The 12,900-nt window shown below is 57.9% G+C and overlaps 5 protein-coding genes across 5 annotated transcripts; 3 read left to right on the top strand and 2 right to left on the bottom strand.

Moving 5' to 3' along the window:
- Positions 1-167: 167 nt before the first annotated feature.
- On the top strand, positions 168-2,801 carry EX895_001403 (uncharacterized protein; the record flags this gene model as incomplete). Its single annotated transcript, XM_029882002.1, has 1 exon — positions 168-2,801. One exon carries the CDS (start codon positions 168-170, stop codon positions 2,799-2,801), a length of 2,634 nt encoding a protein of 877 aa, XP_029741603.1.
- A 313-nt stretch (positions 2,802-3,114) lies between these two features.
- Positions 3,115-5,997, bottom strand: EX895_001404 (uncharacterized protein; the record flags this gene model as incomplete). The annotated part of the gene is made up of 1 exon (XM_029882003.1): positions 3,115-5,997. The coding sequence occupies one exon, from the start codon at positions 5,995-5,997 to the stop codon at positions 3,115-3,117; it is 2,883 nt and encodes a 960-aa protein (XP_029741604.1).
- An 847-nt stretch (positions 5,998-6,844) lies between these two features.
- EX895_001405 (uncharacterized protein) lies at positions 6,845-7,993 on the top strand (the record flags this gene model as incomplete). Its single annotated transcript, XM_029882004.1, has 1 exon — positions 6,845-7,993. The coding sequence occupies one exon, from the start codon at positions 6,845-6,847 to the stop codon at positions 7,991-7,993; it is 1,149 nt and encodes a 382-aa protein (XP_029741605.1).
- A 420-nt stretch (positions 7,994-8,413) lies between these two features.
- Positions 8,414-9,175, top strand: EX895_001406 (uncharacterized protein; the record flags this gene model as incomplete). Its single annotated transcript, XM_029882005.1, has 1 exon — positions 8,414-9,175. One exon carries the CDS (start codon positions 8,414-8,416, stop codon positions 9,173-9,175), a length of 762 nt encoding a protein of 253 aa, XP_029741606.1.
- A 159-nt stretch (positions 9,176-9,334) lies between these two features.
- EX895_001407 (uncharacterized protein) lies at positions 9,335-11,116 on the bottom strand (the record flags this gene model as incomplete). Its single annotated transcript, XM_029882006.1, has 1 exon — positions 9,335-11,116. One exon carries the CDS (start codon positions 11,114-11,116, stop codon positions 9,335-9,337), a length of 1,782 nt encoding a protein of 593 aa, XP_029741607.1.
- Between the last annotated feature and the right edge of the window lie 1,784 nt (positions 11,117-12,900).

Genomic DNA, 12,900 nt, shown 5'->3' on the forward strand with positions numbered 1-12,900 from the left:
ACCGTTCCGCTTTCCGATTCGCACGTTGCACACCAACACTTCGACAATCACACTCGAACTCCTTTCCTTCTACTCTTGCTCACCACCATCACCGTCACCGTCATCGTCACTGAAACTCTCGCGCGGCCTCATCGGCTGCTCCACTCCTCCAATACCACTTGCTCAACATGCCGCCCAAGTCACTCGTCACCACACTACGCGATCGCTACCTCAACACCATTCGCTCCGTACAACCACCGTCAAGATGGAAGGTCCTCGTCGTCGACTCGTTCACCAAGGAGCTTCTCAACTCGGTCCTCAAGATGTACGACATTCTCCAGGAAAATGTAGCACAGGTCGACAACATTGAGCTCTCCCGAGCTCCCCAGTCCACCCTCGAGGCATGCTACCTCCTTACGCCGACCAGCCAAAATGTCGACCGCATCATCCGCGATCTCGCTCCATCCGAGCCCGGAAGGCAACCCACCTACGCTGCAGGTCATGTCTTCTTCGTAGACAGCCTCTCGGATGCACTCGTACACAAGCTCACCTCCTCGCCAGCCGAACCCAAGCTGAGGCAGCTCATCGAGCTCTATACAAACTTCTGGGCCGTTGAAGCACAGTCCTTCTCGCTCAAATCTCCCCAAAGCTTCCTCAACCTCTTCCAGCCCCTGGGAGGGCTGTACGGTCCAGACCCCATGGAAGCCATGCGCGCGATTGAGGAAGAGCTTCAATTCTCCACACAGGCCATCCTCAACGTCTGTGTCACACTCAACGAGTTCCCTTTGATCCGGTACTACAATCCGTCGCATCCACCACTCGGTCCACTTCAGCCATCCAAGGATGCTGTCAAATCGCAAACCGCTGCTGCAAACATTTACCAGGGCAGTGCACGCATGGCGCGGCTACGAGGCACCAACAATGACTCTGGCCTCCCCGGCGCCGGTTCTGATGGTCCCGCCGTGGGTGAACATTTCACCAAGAAGCTCGCCTTCCGTGTTCAAGCCGCCATCGACCAGTACATTCGCGACAATGAACCCAAGGTCGAGTCGAGCAGGCCTCGCGGTGTTCTCTTCATCACAGACAGATCCATGGACACGGTCGCTCCTTTCCTGCACGAGTTCTCCTACCAAGCCATGTGCAACGATTTGCTACCCATTCAAGACGGCTTGCGGTACCACTACACTTTCTACACTTCCGACGGCGAGCGCGAAGAAAAGGAAGCCGTCCTCTCGGACGAGGACAATGTCTGGACCGGCATCCGTCACTTGCACATCGCCGAAGCCATCGACAAGCTCACCAAAGACTTCAAGCAGCATGCTGGCGACCAAGGCGCTTTCGCCGACCCCAACTCGTCGCTCAACGACATGCGCGACATGCTCGCCTCGTTGCCCCACATGCAAGAGATGAAGGACAAGCTATCCCTGCATCTCACCATGGCACAGGACTGCATGAACAGATTCGAAAAGTCCAAGCTCCCCGCCCAAGCCATGGTTGAGCAGAACTGCGCCACGCGCCTCACTCCCGAAGGCCAAAAGCCAAAAACACTCGTCGAAGAGATGGTGCCCCTGTTAGATGACAGGAGCATTTCCAACATGGATAAGGTGCGCATCATCGCGCTGTACATCATGTATTGTGATGGCGTCCCCGACGAAGACAGGAAGAGGCTGTTCCAACATGCTCGGTTGGGGCGGTACGAGATGGAGGCGGTGGACAACTTGGTGCACTTGGGGACGCAGGTGGTGAAGGATCCGTCGAGTTCCGGCTGGGATGTGTTTTTTAAGAAGGGCAAACGCAAGCAGCAACCTGGCGAGAACGAGTTTGAGCTCAGCAGGTACCAGCCGCTCGTCAAGCTCATGGTGGAGGATCATTTTGCGGGCAGGCTCGAGCAGGCTACGTATCCGTACGTCCGCGATGCGCCGCCGGAGACCGCGACAGGGGGGCTTTCGCTGCCCGTCCAAACATCCGCTCTTGCTCGGGTCGGGTTGGGCGGTGCTTCGGCAGGGAGCAGCAGCGGCACTTCCAGCGCAGCAGCGGCGGGCGGGGCGGGTAGGACGCAGCCGAGCAGCCTGCGCAGCGCAAAGCCCACATGGCACCAGAAAGCGAGGGGCGGCAGCAACGTCGGCATCGAGAGGCTCGAGAACCGCCAGAGGGTGCTGCTGTTCTTAGCGGGCGGGATGACATACAGCGAGATGCGCAGTGCGTACCAGATGAGCGACAGGTTGGGCAAGGATGTGTACATCGGATCTTCGCATACGTTTACGCCGGAGTCGTTTGTCGAAGTGTTGAAGCTTTTCGGCAAGGCAGGGGCGAGGGAGGCTGCGTCGCGCGGAGCTGGGGGCCATCCCCACCACCACCACCAGCATCATCACCAGCAGCAGCAGCAGGAGCGGGAACGGGAGCAGCAGGCGAGGCTACCAGCAGGCGCGTCGAAGCTTTCCAAACCGCTCAACGATCGCAGTGCGATCCGGACGGCGTCGCTGCAGCACGGTGCGTTCCGGGATGGTCAGGGGAATGGCGAGCAGCATCACACGGGCTATGCGTCCCCGATCTCGCCCATCGACCAGTCGGCGTACGACCGCAGGTTCCAGTCCCGCGTCCCGCCGTCGCAACCTCAAGCTCAGCAACACGCGCACCCGGCCACGGTAAAGCAGCAGCAACAGCAGGCGTCGAGCATCCCCCCGCACCTCGCGGCGGAAAGTGGGGCAGGGAATGGTGCAATAGGCAGGAGCGCAAGCCCCTCGCCCAGCCAGACGTCGGAACTGAGTATGAGGAGCAAGGAGAAGAAGCGGCTAAAGAATGTTTTCGGGTTCAAAAAGTGAGCATTTGACCCCCCACTTGCTCAATGTACAAGACACCCAGTCAATGCACACTCTTTTGCTCATTTCACACGCAGACGTGCCATGTGCGCAAACGGCTTCCAACGCGAGGGGTCCGTTGTTCCTGCATTCGTGAAGGCTGTGACGGCTATGAGGGAATCGTAAAGTTTGTGCGGAGGAACGTTCTGGGGAACAGCGAGCATTGCATGTGATGGGACCAAAGGAGCAGCGAGGGAAGAAGCCGGCTCGAACCTTGCTCTGCCATCGTCTACCACCTCCGGCTCGTAACAGTCACCTACCGACCCGACCACCACCCTCACCACCCCCTGATCCCCAAAATATGCCTTACATCCGTCGCAAAGCGCAAACTATCCAAAACGGGCAGCAGGTCCAACAGCGCCTCATCGTTCGGGTCGTGCGTCCACCCTTCGATCGGAATGCCATTCGCCCGATTCACTCTGTAGCTCGCAGGACTGTTATCGACCAGACAAACCTTGCTCAGGTCCTCATCAACCACCGCCAAATTCTTGACGTAGCTGCCTGCCTTGAAGCTGCAGCTCTCCCTGAAGAGCCGTGCGCTGATCAACCCGCGTCCCTGGTCCAACCAATCAATCACGGGATCCGCATATTCCTGAACGGACGCAGTGAAGACAACCACCGTGTACCACGAGGCGACTTTGCGCAAGAAGTAGTCCGTCCACGGCCGTTTGTACACATGGTACAGCACAGAGCGTCCATCGAGAACGACCTCGACCATGTGCGGACGAATCCGACGCGGATTGTCGTTCGCTCGCAGTCCTAAGAACGCTCCGGCTGTTTCTAGCCCCAAAAACCCAGAGGTGGTGGTGCGCCCGCCAGCAGAAGCGTAGTGCGAGGGAGAGCGCGATGTCGAGTGGATGAGCGTCTCGTCCAGATCCAGTACGAGGATCTTGGGCGAGTGGTGGATGATGGAGCTCGTCGGCCCACGCGGGACTTTCGTCGGCACCAGCGCCGCAGTTGTTGCCGCTGCTGGAGGAGAAGAGCGGGAATCGGATCCATCGCTCCCGCCGCCAGCAGCGAGGGCAGCGGCTCTCCTCGCCGCCCTACTTTTGGCAATCCTCGACTGCCGCTCCGCTTCCATCATCGCCTCCTTCTCGGCCATAGCCACATCGATCGGCTCGGCCTTGCTGTTATGCGCCAACAATGGATCCACCATCTGCGGATTCGGCAATAGCCTCGAAGGTATCCTCTGTCCGGAGGCCAGAGCTTGCCACATATTGCCCAACGCGGCGGCTTGGTCCTCGGTTACGGGTTCTTGGTTGAAGAACCCTTCGGGGCCGCTGCTGTCCGCATCCTTCTCGTCTGGCTTGGGCGTACGTGGCCGACTCGCAGTCGCGCTGCTGCGTTTGTCGCCATCGCGCTGCTTGAGCTCGGTCTTGCTCGCAAACCGCAGCGATGGGGGGCGTCTCGAGCAATTTGATGCGGCGTCATAAACATCATCGTAAGCTGTAGCGTTCTTCTCGAGGATAGGCGCCTGCGCTCGGTCGTACACCGCTTCCTCGACCCGGATAGCGCGGTGCCTGTACAAGTAGCGAACACAGTTGACCGGACACAGCAGCACCGCTAGTAGCAGATCTCGCAGCACAGCCAGAGTTCTACGAATCGCCCTCCTAGTCGACGAGATCTTCCTCCTTGAAGCCACAGCACCATGTCTGGCAGACGTCGCGCCGTCCATACCGTGACCGACATTGCCGTAGCGTGGTACCGGCCGCCCACCACGAAAGTCTTCGGCCTCAGATGCTCTTGCAGACGAGTTGACAGATGACCGAGCCGAGCGACGTATCCTGCTGTGCTTGGAAGGGGTAAGGCTACGATCTACTGCCTGTTCCGAGTCGGTAGTAGCGGGCGAGGAGTTGGAGGATGAAGCCAGATTGTCCGTTCCTAAAGGATGAGCGTGTTTTCGACGTAATGATGCTCTCCTCGAAGCAGTGGGTGTGGCGGTGGCAGAGGCGGAAGAATCGGATTGCCTCTTGCGCGTGTTTGTAGGCGTATCATCCGCGACGGCATCAGTTGAGGTGTCTGAGGGAGACGCTGGCTCCCTTTTCGGTGTTTGGGATGCAGCAGCCGGGTCCACAACCGAGGACATGGGATCTTCCCGCGCAACAGCCCCGATGGCATCAGGTTTGCCCTTTGCTGCTTCGAGCAAAGTCTCAGAGTCGACGCTCTTCTCGTCAGCCTCATCCTGCAAGGTGGTCGTATGTCGGGCCGTCACCTTGTCGTTGTTGTCGTCCTCCTCCTCATCCACCAACATGGACGCAGAATCCGGAGCGGTGGCCAAAGTACTCGCAGCCTCGTGAGAAACCGACGAGCCCTCACCCCAACTGCTGTCGGCACTGCTTTGCGACACGGTCCTCTCTCGCGGAACCGCCGCATCCATGTCTTCGGGCGCAAAGTCGCCACCGTCAAACTCGACGATGTCTTCACGTTCCTTTTCCGACATGAGTTCCGGGTCCTGGTGCGCGTGCATGCTATCGTGCTGAGTGGGCCACGCGGTGAGCTGCTGGCCATCGTGCGAAGTGGAAGAGCCGAGACGAGAGTGACGTTTGGATTTGCGCCTGAGTTGTGACTGCGATTCATCGGTACTGCTGGAAGATCCATCTCGGCCATTCCGTGTGGAGGGATGGCCGGACAATCCGGAGGACGCGGTTCGTCGCTCTGAAACACGTCGAGGCGCGGTGGACGACAGCAAAAGGTCGTCTAGACTGGGTACATGTCTGGTGCGTCGATAGGAAAGCTCAGAATCGCTGTTCTTGCGCGAGTGGTGGCGAGAGCCAGGAAGAATGGCTTCATCAAGCCAGCCCGTAAGCCCCCAGAGACCGCTCCACCTGGCTCTGCGCGTCTGCTGCGAATCGGAATCGCTGTCATCCGTGTCAAGTGCATGTGAGGGATATAGGCTGCCCGGGATGCTGCCGGTGCGGCGCAAGGAAGTGGAGCCATGCAAGGCTCCTGAAGGCTCGTCTTGCTCTTGCGACCATCTGCGCAGCGGCGACGACGATCCAGCGGGTGTGGAGGGTGACGTGCTCGAGGCTCTACGACTTGCCGGCAGCGACGAATGCGAACGAGAGCGCTTGCTAGACGACGAAGGGCGCGATGGCGGTCGATCCGATGCTGGCGCAAACGAGCGGCTGAGCACCGAGTCGAGGTAGCTGATCGAGTTCATCTTTGCAGTGGAACCGCGGTGGTGGTGGTGGTAACCAGACGTGGTTAGCCTGTGGTGCTGGCAACGGCGGCGGCGATGCCCCTGCGGTACGTGGCGTGGTGCACCGGGATGCTACCTTATTGGTCAAATATCGGATCCTCCCGATCCATGACGGCCGTGGGCGAGGTTGTTGAAATCAAGATGAAGCTGAACGTGGCTGCTCGACGTTGCTGTACAGCGAGTGCCCAACGTGACAGACGATGACAATAACGGAAATTCTGCGCCAGAGCCTGAGCAGCCTTCGAGGTCGGATGGACCGGTACAGTGATAGACAATTGCCTCTTTGCCAGAAACCACGTCGGGATGGAAGCGTCGGAACGAGGATGTGATGGTGAAGCGACTGAAAGAGCAAATCAACTCCCACGAGCCACTCCAAAAATGTGAGAGGGCCAAGTCGGAGTCGGCCTCTCCAGTTGCCCGCAGCTCGCAGCCCAACACACGGGTTTGGCCATTTCATTCTTGTGCATCAGCCGAGAGAGCAGAGGCAGCACGTCGCTCTGCCCTGCAGCAGCTTCGGCAGCCTCTCATCACCGCAATTTGCCTTCCGCGGTTAGAAAATACACCAAAAATCAAAGCACAACTGGTGAGAGAGACAGAAGTGTGCAGCCGACCGACCCAACAATAATTTCACGCGAGACAGAAATCCTGTCGATTTTTTTTACTCCACATTTCGCAAGCTGTGACTGGTCCTTCGATTGACAGTCCGTGTCGACTCTCTCATCAACCGCCATCATCCTCAAGAAGCCCACATACACGCTCTCACTACCTCAAGCGCCGACAGTGAAATTCCGAGAAACGTGCGCTCTCAATGCTTCAACCAGCAGCCATCACGGCGCTGCTATCGCAGTTGATCAGAGAGGATCGCGCCGATTCGACATCCGTGCGTCCGCACACGGCGCTGCTCACGCTCGTCGACTCGTCTGAACTCTATGCTGTTGCAACCAAATTGGTGGATGCACCACCGAGTCGATCTGCTGTTGCTTCTATCTTGGCCAGCACGGCTGCAGCTGCGGGAACGGCACCACCACCGCCCACACACATATCGACCGGCCGACCGGCACCATTGACGCTGGACGAGCGGGCGGGTTGTCTGTCTGCTATTGCCGTCACTTCTTGGCGACAAGCCACTGAAGCGCCCCAAGCTAAACCAGGAAGCGGAGGCCAAATTGTGGTCATGCCGGGTGCGACTGTCTCGGTGGCGAAACATGCAGTGACTGGGATGACGAGTGCCTCGGGGGAGAAAGCGCCGAGTAAAGAGTTGGTGCCTCTCCTGCTCGAGAGCGATCTGGGAAGGATTCTGGTCATGCCCATTGTACCTTCTGCGCCCATACTCAGCCCTTCACGGAACGAGCTGGCTGCCGCAGCAATTGACGAGTCGCACGATGATGCACCGAGTTTCGCAGACCATCGCAAACCTTTCATGCTCCTCACACTCAATGCGCCTTCCGACGCACTCTCCGGGAGCAATGTGAAAGCTGCATCCACCCCACAGAATGTCACTGGCAGCAACAACAACAGCAACAGCAACAGCAACACGCTCAGCCCTGCCCTCGCCTCGTCCACCGCCACGCTGTCCGCTAACAACACCGCTCGCTCAAGGTTGCGCTCGGGGGTCACCACGCCGACTTCGACTCGCTCGGACATCACGCCGACGCCCTCCCGCTCGCCTGTTTCTGACCACTTCCCCATCACCGCTTCTGGCGGACCACAGGGCGCTTCAACTACTCCAGCTGCTGCGGGAGAAGAAGATGTCTCACCGAGCCAATCGAGCGCGGACGCGGACCAAGATGCACGCGAGGCCAAAGTGTGGTCGGCGCTGTATGCACAGGCTAAAGCGCTGGCTAGGGTTTTGGCGCCCAGTCTGACCAAATGTGGAGTGGGGCAGCATCATGTTGATGATCATGTCGACGGGAGGCACAGTGGGGCCGTGAGCGACGATGATGGTGGTGACACTTGATGCTTCATTGAGAAGAAACATTTGTAGCGGCAGAACGCAATGATATACCCTTCCCATCTCAGAGATTTATGCGGAGTAAATTTGACTGTGAATTGAGGTGTGATAAGTAGGTTTTAGAGCTCTTTACGCCGACTTGTTTGTCTGATCGGGACGTGGGGAGGGTGAGGTGGGTGAGTGGTTTCAGTTGGTCGTGAATAGTGGGTCGAATTGTGTGAGTGCATGGTGCGGAGAGACCGGACCGGCGAACGGCGAGGAATATCTCGCTGTGGGTCCGAGCGAACAAATATTCGAACAAACTTCTTTCCCCACTCCATCCGACCCCGCTTTGACACACTCCCCAACGCCATCTATCATCAATCAATCACCCCCTCTTGATCAGCAACATCTCTGCATATCACTGTCATCCTGGAGCTAGCAACCATGTCGGGTGGAGCAACACCAACGCTGCTCATTGTGATGGGAACTTCGGGGTCAGGCAAATCGACGGTTGGGTCTGCATTATCCGCCGCGCTCCACTGCCCCTTTGTCGATGGCGACGATTTGCACCCGGCTTCGAACGTCGAGAAGATGTCGCAGGGACACCCGTTGAACGACTCGGATCGGGAACCGTGGCTGATCAAGATCCGGCAGACGGGGTTGGAGCTGGCCACCACGCAGGCGCAACCGCAGGTCGAGAGCGCAGATACACGCAAGCTCGCCGAGGTGTACGAGACGTCCCAATCTCAAACTACGCCTTTGGACCATTCCGCTGCGGCGGCCGTCTCTACCACCGAAGCCAAGCCACAAGCTAAAGTCAAAGAGGATGGTGGTAAAAAAGCGGCAAAGCTAGCCATCATCGCATGTTCGTCGCTCAAACTCGTCTACCGACGCCTCCTGCGCGGCACCATCCCTTCCCTCACTCACCCCTCCGCCCTCCACCCGGAACCCTCATCACAGCCCTCCGATTTGCGAACTATCCACATCTACCTCGACCTCTCACGCGAGCTGCTCGAGGAGCGCATGCGCAATCGCAAGGGTCACTTTATGAAGCTCGACATGCTCTACTCTCAGTTGGATACGCTCCAGGTGCCTGACCCGGGGACGGAGCCGGGGGTCATTGTGGTCAAGGTCAAGAGAGAGACAAGTACAGACGATATCGTGAGCGATGCGGTCGGGCAGTTGCGGGCGTTGGGCGTGGTGTGAGGGACACACGCTAGCAAGGTACCAACACTTATTTCTTCTCTTTGCGATCAACCATCCTGGAAATGTCCAGCCAAGCCGTCAACACAAAAAGAAATCGATGTTTGACATTGTACATCACCTACAAGCTGCAAGTTACAAGATCCGTGCACAGGCACCGCTCTACTGCTTAGCCTCTGAAGCCCCCTCACCCGCGGCATCACGCTTGAACTGTTCGATGAGCGCATTGACCCTCGCCTCCTTCTCCTTCCTCTCTTGACTGAGCATCTCGAGGATCTTGCCCTGTTTCGCCGACGGCAGGCCCTTCGTCTTTACCATAAATCTGGGGAACCTCTCGCCATCCTTCTTTGCATCGCCTACCACCCCCTCGGAAGCGAGCGCATCCAGCTGGTGGTAGCTCGCCCGGTCGCGGTTGGCAATTTCCTGCTCGTACTGCTCGGTCGTCTTCTTGCCCCTCCATCGCGTCGTCTTGGTCATCTTAAGGTAGACACGGCTGCGTTCATAGTCGAGTTCCGAAGTGAGAAGGTGCTGCTTCTGGAACTCGGGTGACACTTCAGGGAACAGGAAAGGCTCCAGCAGCCCCACTTCAACCTTTTTGTACGTTCGGCCGCGACCGGAGATCTTTTTGCCCGTGCGGTTGTCGCGCGTGACGGGCGAGCGGTAGATCGAAGAGCGGGCCCAGGTGGTCTTGAGACCGTAGATCGACAGCAGATAGGATCGAAGCGCGTGCTTGTGCATCGAGAGCGGGACGCGGAAGGTAGCCTTGAACGAGTCGTACTCCTGGCCCTCTGGCGTGTGGTTCTTGACGAGCTTGATGATGGTGTTGGGCAGGAAAGTGAGTTCGCCAGCACGTTCGGGAACGGGATACCAACGCGGAGAGGGCGAGCCCAGGATCAGCGAGTCCTCAGAGTCGTCCAGGTACACTTGCGAACGGTCACGCAGCTTCCAAGCGGCCTTCTCTTCGACTACACGTTCTTCGGGCGACAGCTGCTGCCAAGCCGCCCACGCTTCCTTCTCCTCAGCCTGTTGCAGTTCGCGGAAAGCAGCCCAACCCTCATCGCCCTTGACACCGAGCTTGGCGGGCAGATGCGAACTCTCCCCCTCCGGTCGCGGGTAACCCGACGAGTAGCCCTGCCTCCAACCGAGCTTGCGAATGCTGTCGAACCTCGTACGGAGCAAGGCCTCTGCTCGCTGCTCGTCCGACATGCTCTTCCACAACGAACGCAAAGCGAAATCGACCTGCTGTTCGTAGTCCATCATATCCCACAGCTCACCCTGCGAGATGTAATCGGGACTGTTCTTCCTAGAGCCACTGACTTTGGCATCAGCCGCTTCGAGCTCGCTGCGATACGCCTCGATCTGCTCCTCGATCCATTGTTGCGGGTCGTTGATGGTGGCATCCGAGCCGGCGAGTGTGCGGATTTCCTGCTCGGTGGGCACCCACAGACGCGCACGAGCCGATCGGAAGCTCTTGGCGTCTTCGTAGCTGCGTCGAAGCCAGTCCGGGAATAAGGAACCTGTGCGGAAGGTTTTGAGCAGTTCTCGGATTTCAGGTGCATTTGGCTCGAACCAGCCCCACTTGAGCAGCAGCTTGGCCTTGTCAGCGTCGGTGGTGGGCTTGCCACGGGTTTTCCTGCCCGAGGTAGGAAGGGTGACCAACTCCCCGAGTTTGGCGGCATCAAAGTCGGCGTCAAAGTCGATGTCGGCAGAGGCGTCAACATCAGCAGAAGAAGGCGTAGGGACGGAAGCCTCGACGGCCTGGCGGTTGGCGGCGGAGACACCAAAACTCCTGCTGGACTGTTGAGAAGCAATGGCGCTGTTGGAAGCGATCGTGGCGGTTCGAGCGACGGGTCTAGCTGTAGCAGCAGCAACCCTCGAAGCGGCGGCTACGCCTCGAAAGGCTGTGCGGGCAAGCACAGCCTGCGAAGAAGGAGCGCTGATCATCTTGGAGGATAGTGATAAGATGATATGCCAAGAGGAGGTGATAGCTTGGCCGCAAGTTGGGATGGTGACGAGCTCACCAACTTTTTCTCTTCTTTCTTGGTGCTTTTCTTCCGATTTCTTCTCGAGCCGCCACGGCGGGTTTTGTTGAATCTCAATGGAATCACCGATTAGGAACGATCTCACATCACGTGCAAAAACATTCTCGCGCGAGTCAAAGTGTTGGCCTTGCATGCTGTTCGACATGTTGGTCTTACTGCTGGAGTCAACAGCCACGGGGTGTGGGGTATTGTTTGGCCCATTCGAGTGAGGGTGTTCCGATGTCATGACGTGGCGACAAATGGGCTCAAGAAGACTCGAAGGCAATTGACAGTGGCCGCTGAGAGCACATGACCGGAAGCTTTGACGCAACCGACAATGCCAGCTTCGCCTGCCGATCTCCTGTCGCACGGTCGAGATACGATGATGATGAAGTCCGTCAGGTGGAGCGAAAGACGGAGCCAGGGATGAAGCGGTTGCTGTTTCGTCGATGAGCGCTTTGTGCTTTAAATTGTAGCAACTGGTGTGCATGAGCCGGAGCCTCAAGTGGTAGCCTGGCGATCAAGCCAACGCAATTCCTTTCTGATGTTGAGTCGACTGGACAATCACAACCAACACGACTATCTACGGCGATGCTGCAAATTCATATCGCTGTGTAAGAGAACAGTGAGCCAGCCGGCTTGCGTCTTGGCTGGCCTTCTGTGTTGCTGGGCCGTTACGTCCGGTTGCTGGGCAAGAGAGATTTGGAGGGAACTGCGCTATCCTGTGGGATTGAGTGGCAGGGACATAGTTCGCATATAGGCGAGAGAAGAATTCGAACTGGACAAAGCTACTGTACCTCATAGGTCATGGCGCTCTCACTTCGACCCCAAGGCTGTACTGTACGGTGAACCAGAAGAGGTGTTCGAGATCCGGAGAGCGATTTCCCCTTAATTCATCGAACGCCGTTGGAGGCCTTTTGCTTTTGTGATATTTCGTGAAGCCGCTCCAAACCAAGCGCTGGCCGTCCGCCCCGTCCCTTAACCGGTTGCGGTTCCCCTCGTTTATCCAGAAAGAACGCGTGCAGCGTGTACATTTTGATTAGATTTCAGAGTAAACCAGGGTGGAACACAAGGGCGGCGGCAAAGCTCGAGACTCGGTTCAGCATGGGCAAAAATGTGAGGGTGTGTGAGATGAACCAAGATTTGTGCGTGTTGAGAGTCCGCCCGACGCCTAGCGCCGGCTCTCCATCACTGGTTCTCTCTTGCTCTCTGTCCCCCTTTTGGAGCGTGTGCGTGTCTTGCAGAATCCCTGCGTGCGCGTGGGAGCCTGACACAAAGGGGACCAGACAGACAACCAGGGCACGAGAGAGGAGAGTGACAGGGGGGTAAAAGCACTAAAGCACCCTGTCGAGCGACCTTTATTTAAAACTTGACTTGGTTGACTGGCCATCTCGCTTAGAGAGAACGAGTTGCCAGTAGCGTGCAGCGAGTGTGACATTTGTCGCTTCCCGCCGCTTTAGTCGGCCAGGCCTTGCCTTCGGTTTGCTTGCTCTTTGCTGTTTCGCACGTCGCTGGCTGTTCGACAACGTCTTCTTCGGAGCATCCACCGCCGCAACCGCCACCTTTGACCATTACCATCCGCTGTATTCGGCATCGCGAGACATTGCTTCGGCACTCTTCCGAACTCTGTGCGAACAAAAAGCTTGTCGGTTGCCCCGACCTAGTCCAGCAACGTCTTCTCACGCCAAGATCCGCGACACGGTAGGA

Source organism: Sporisorium graminicola, chromosome SGRAM_11 (assembly GCF_005498985.1).
Source record: "Sporisorium graminicola strain CBS 10092 chromosome SGRAM_11, whole genome shotgun sequence".
NCBI classification, from domain to species: Eukaryota; Fungi; Basidiomycota; class Ustilaginomycetes; order Ustilaginales; family Ustilaginaceae; genus Sporisorium; species Sporisorium graminicola.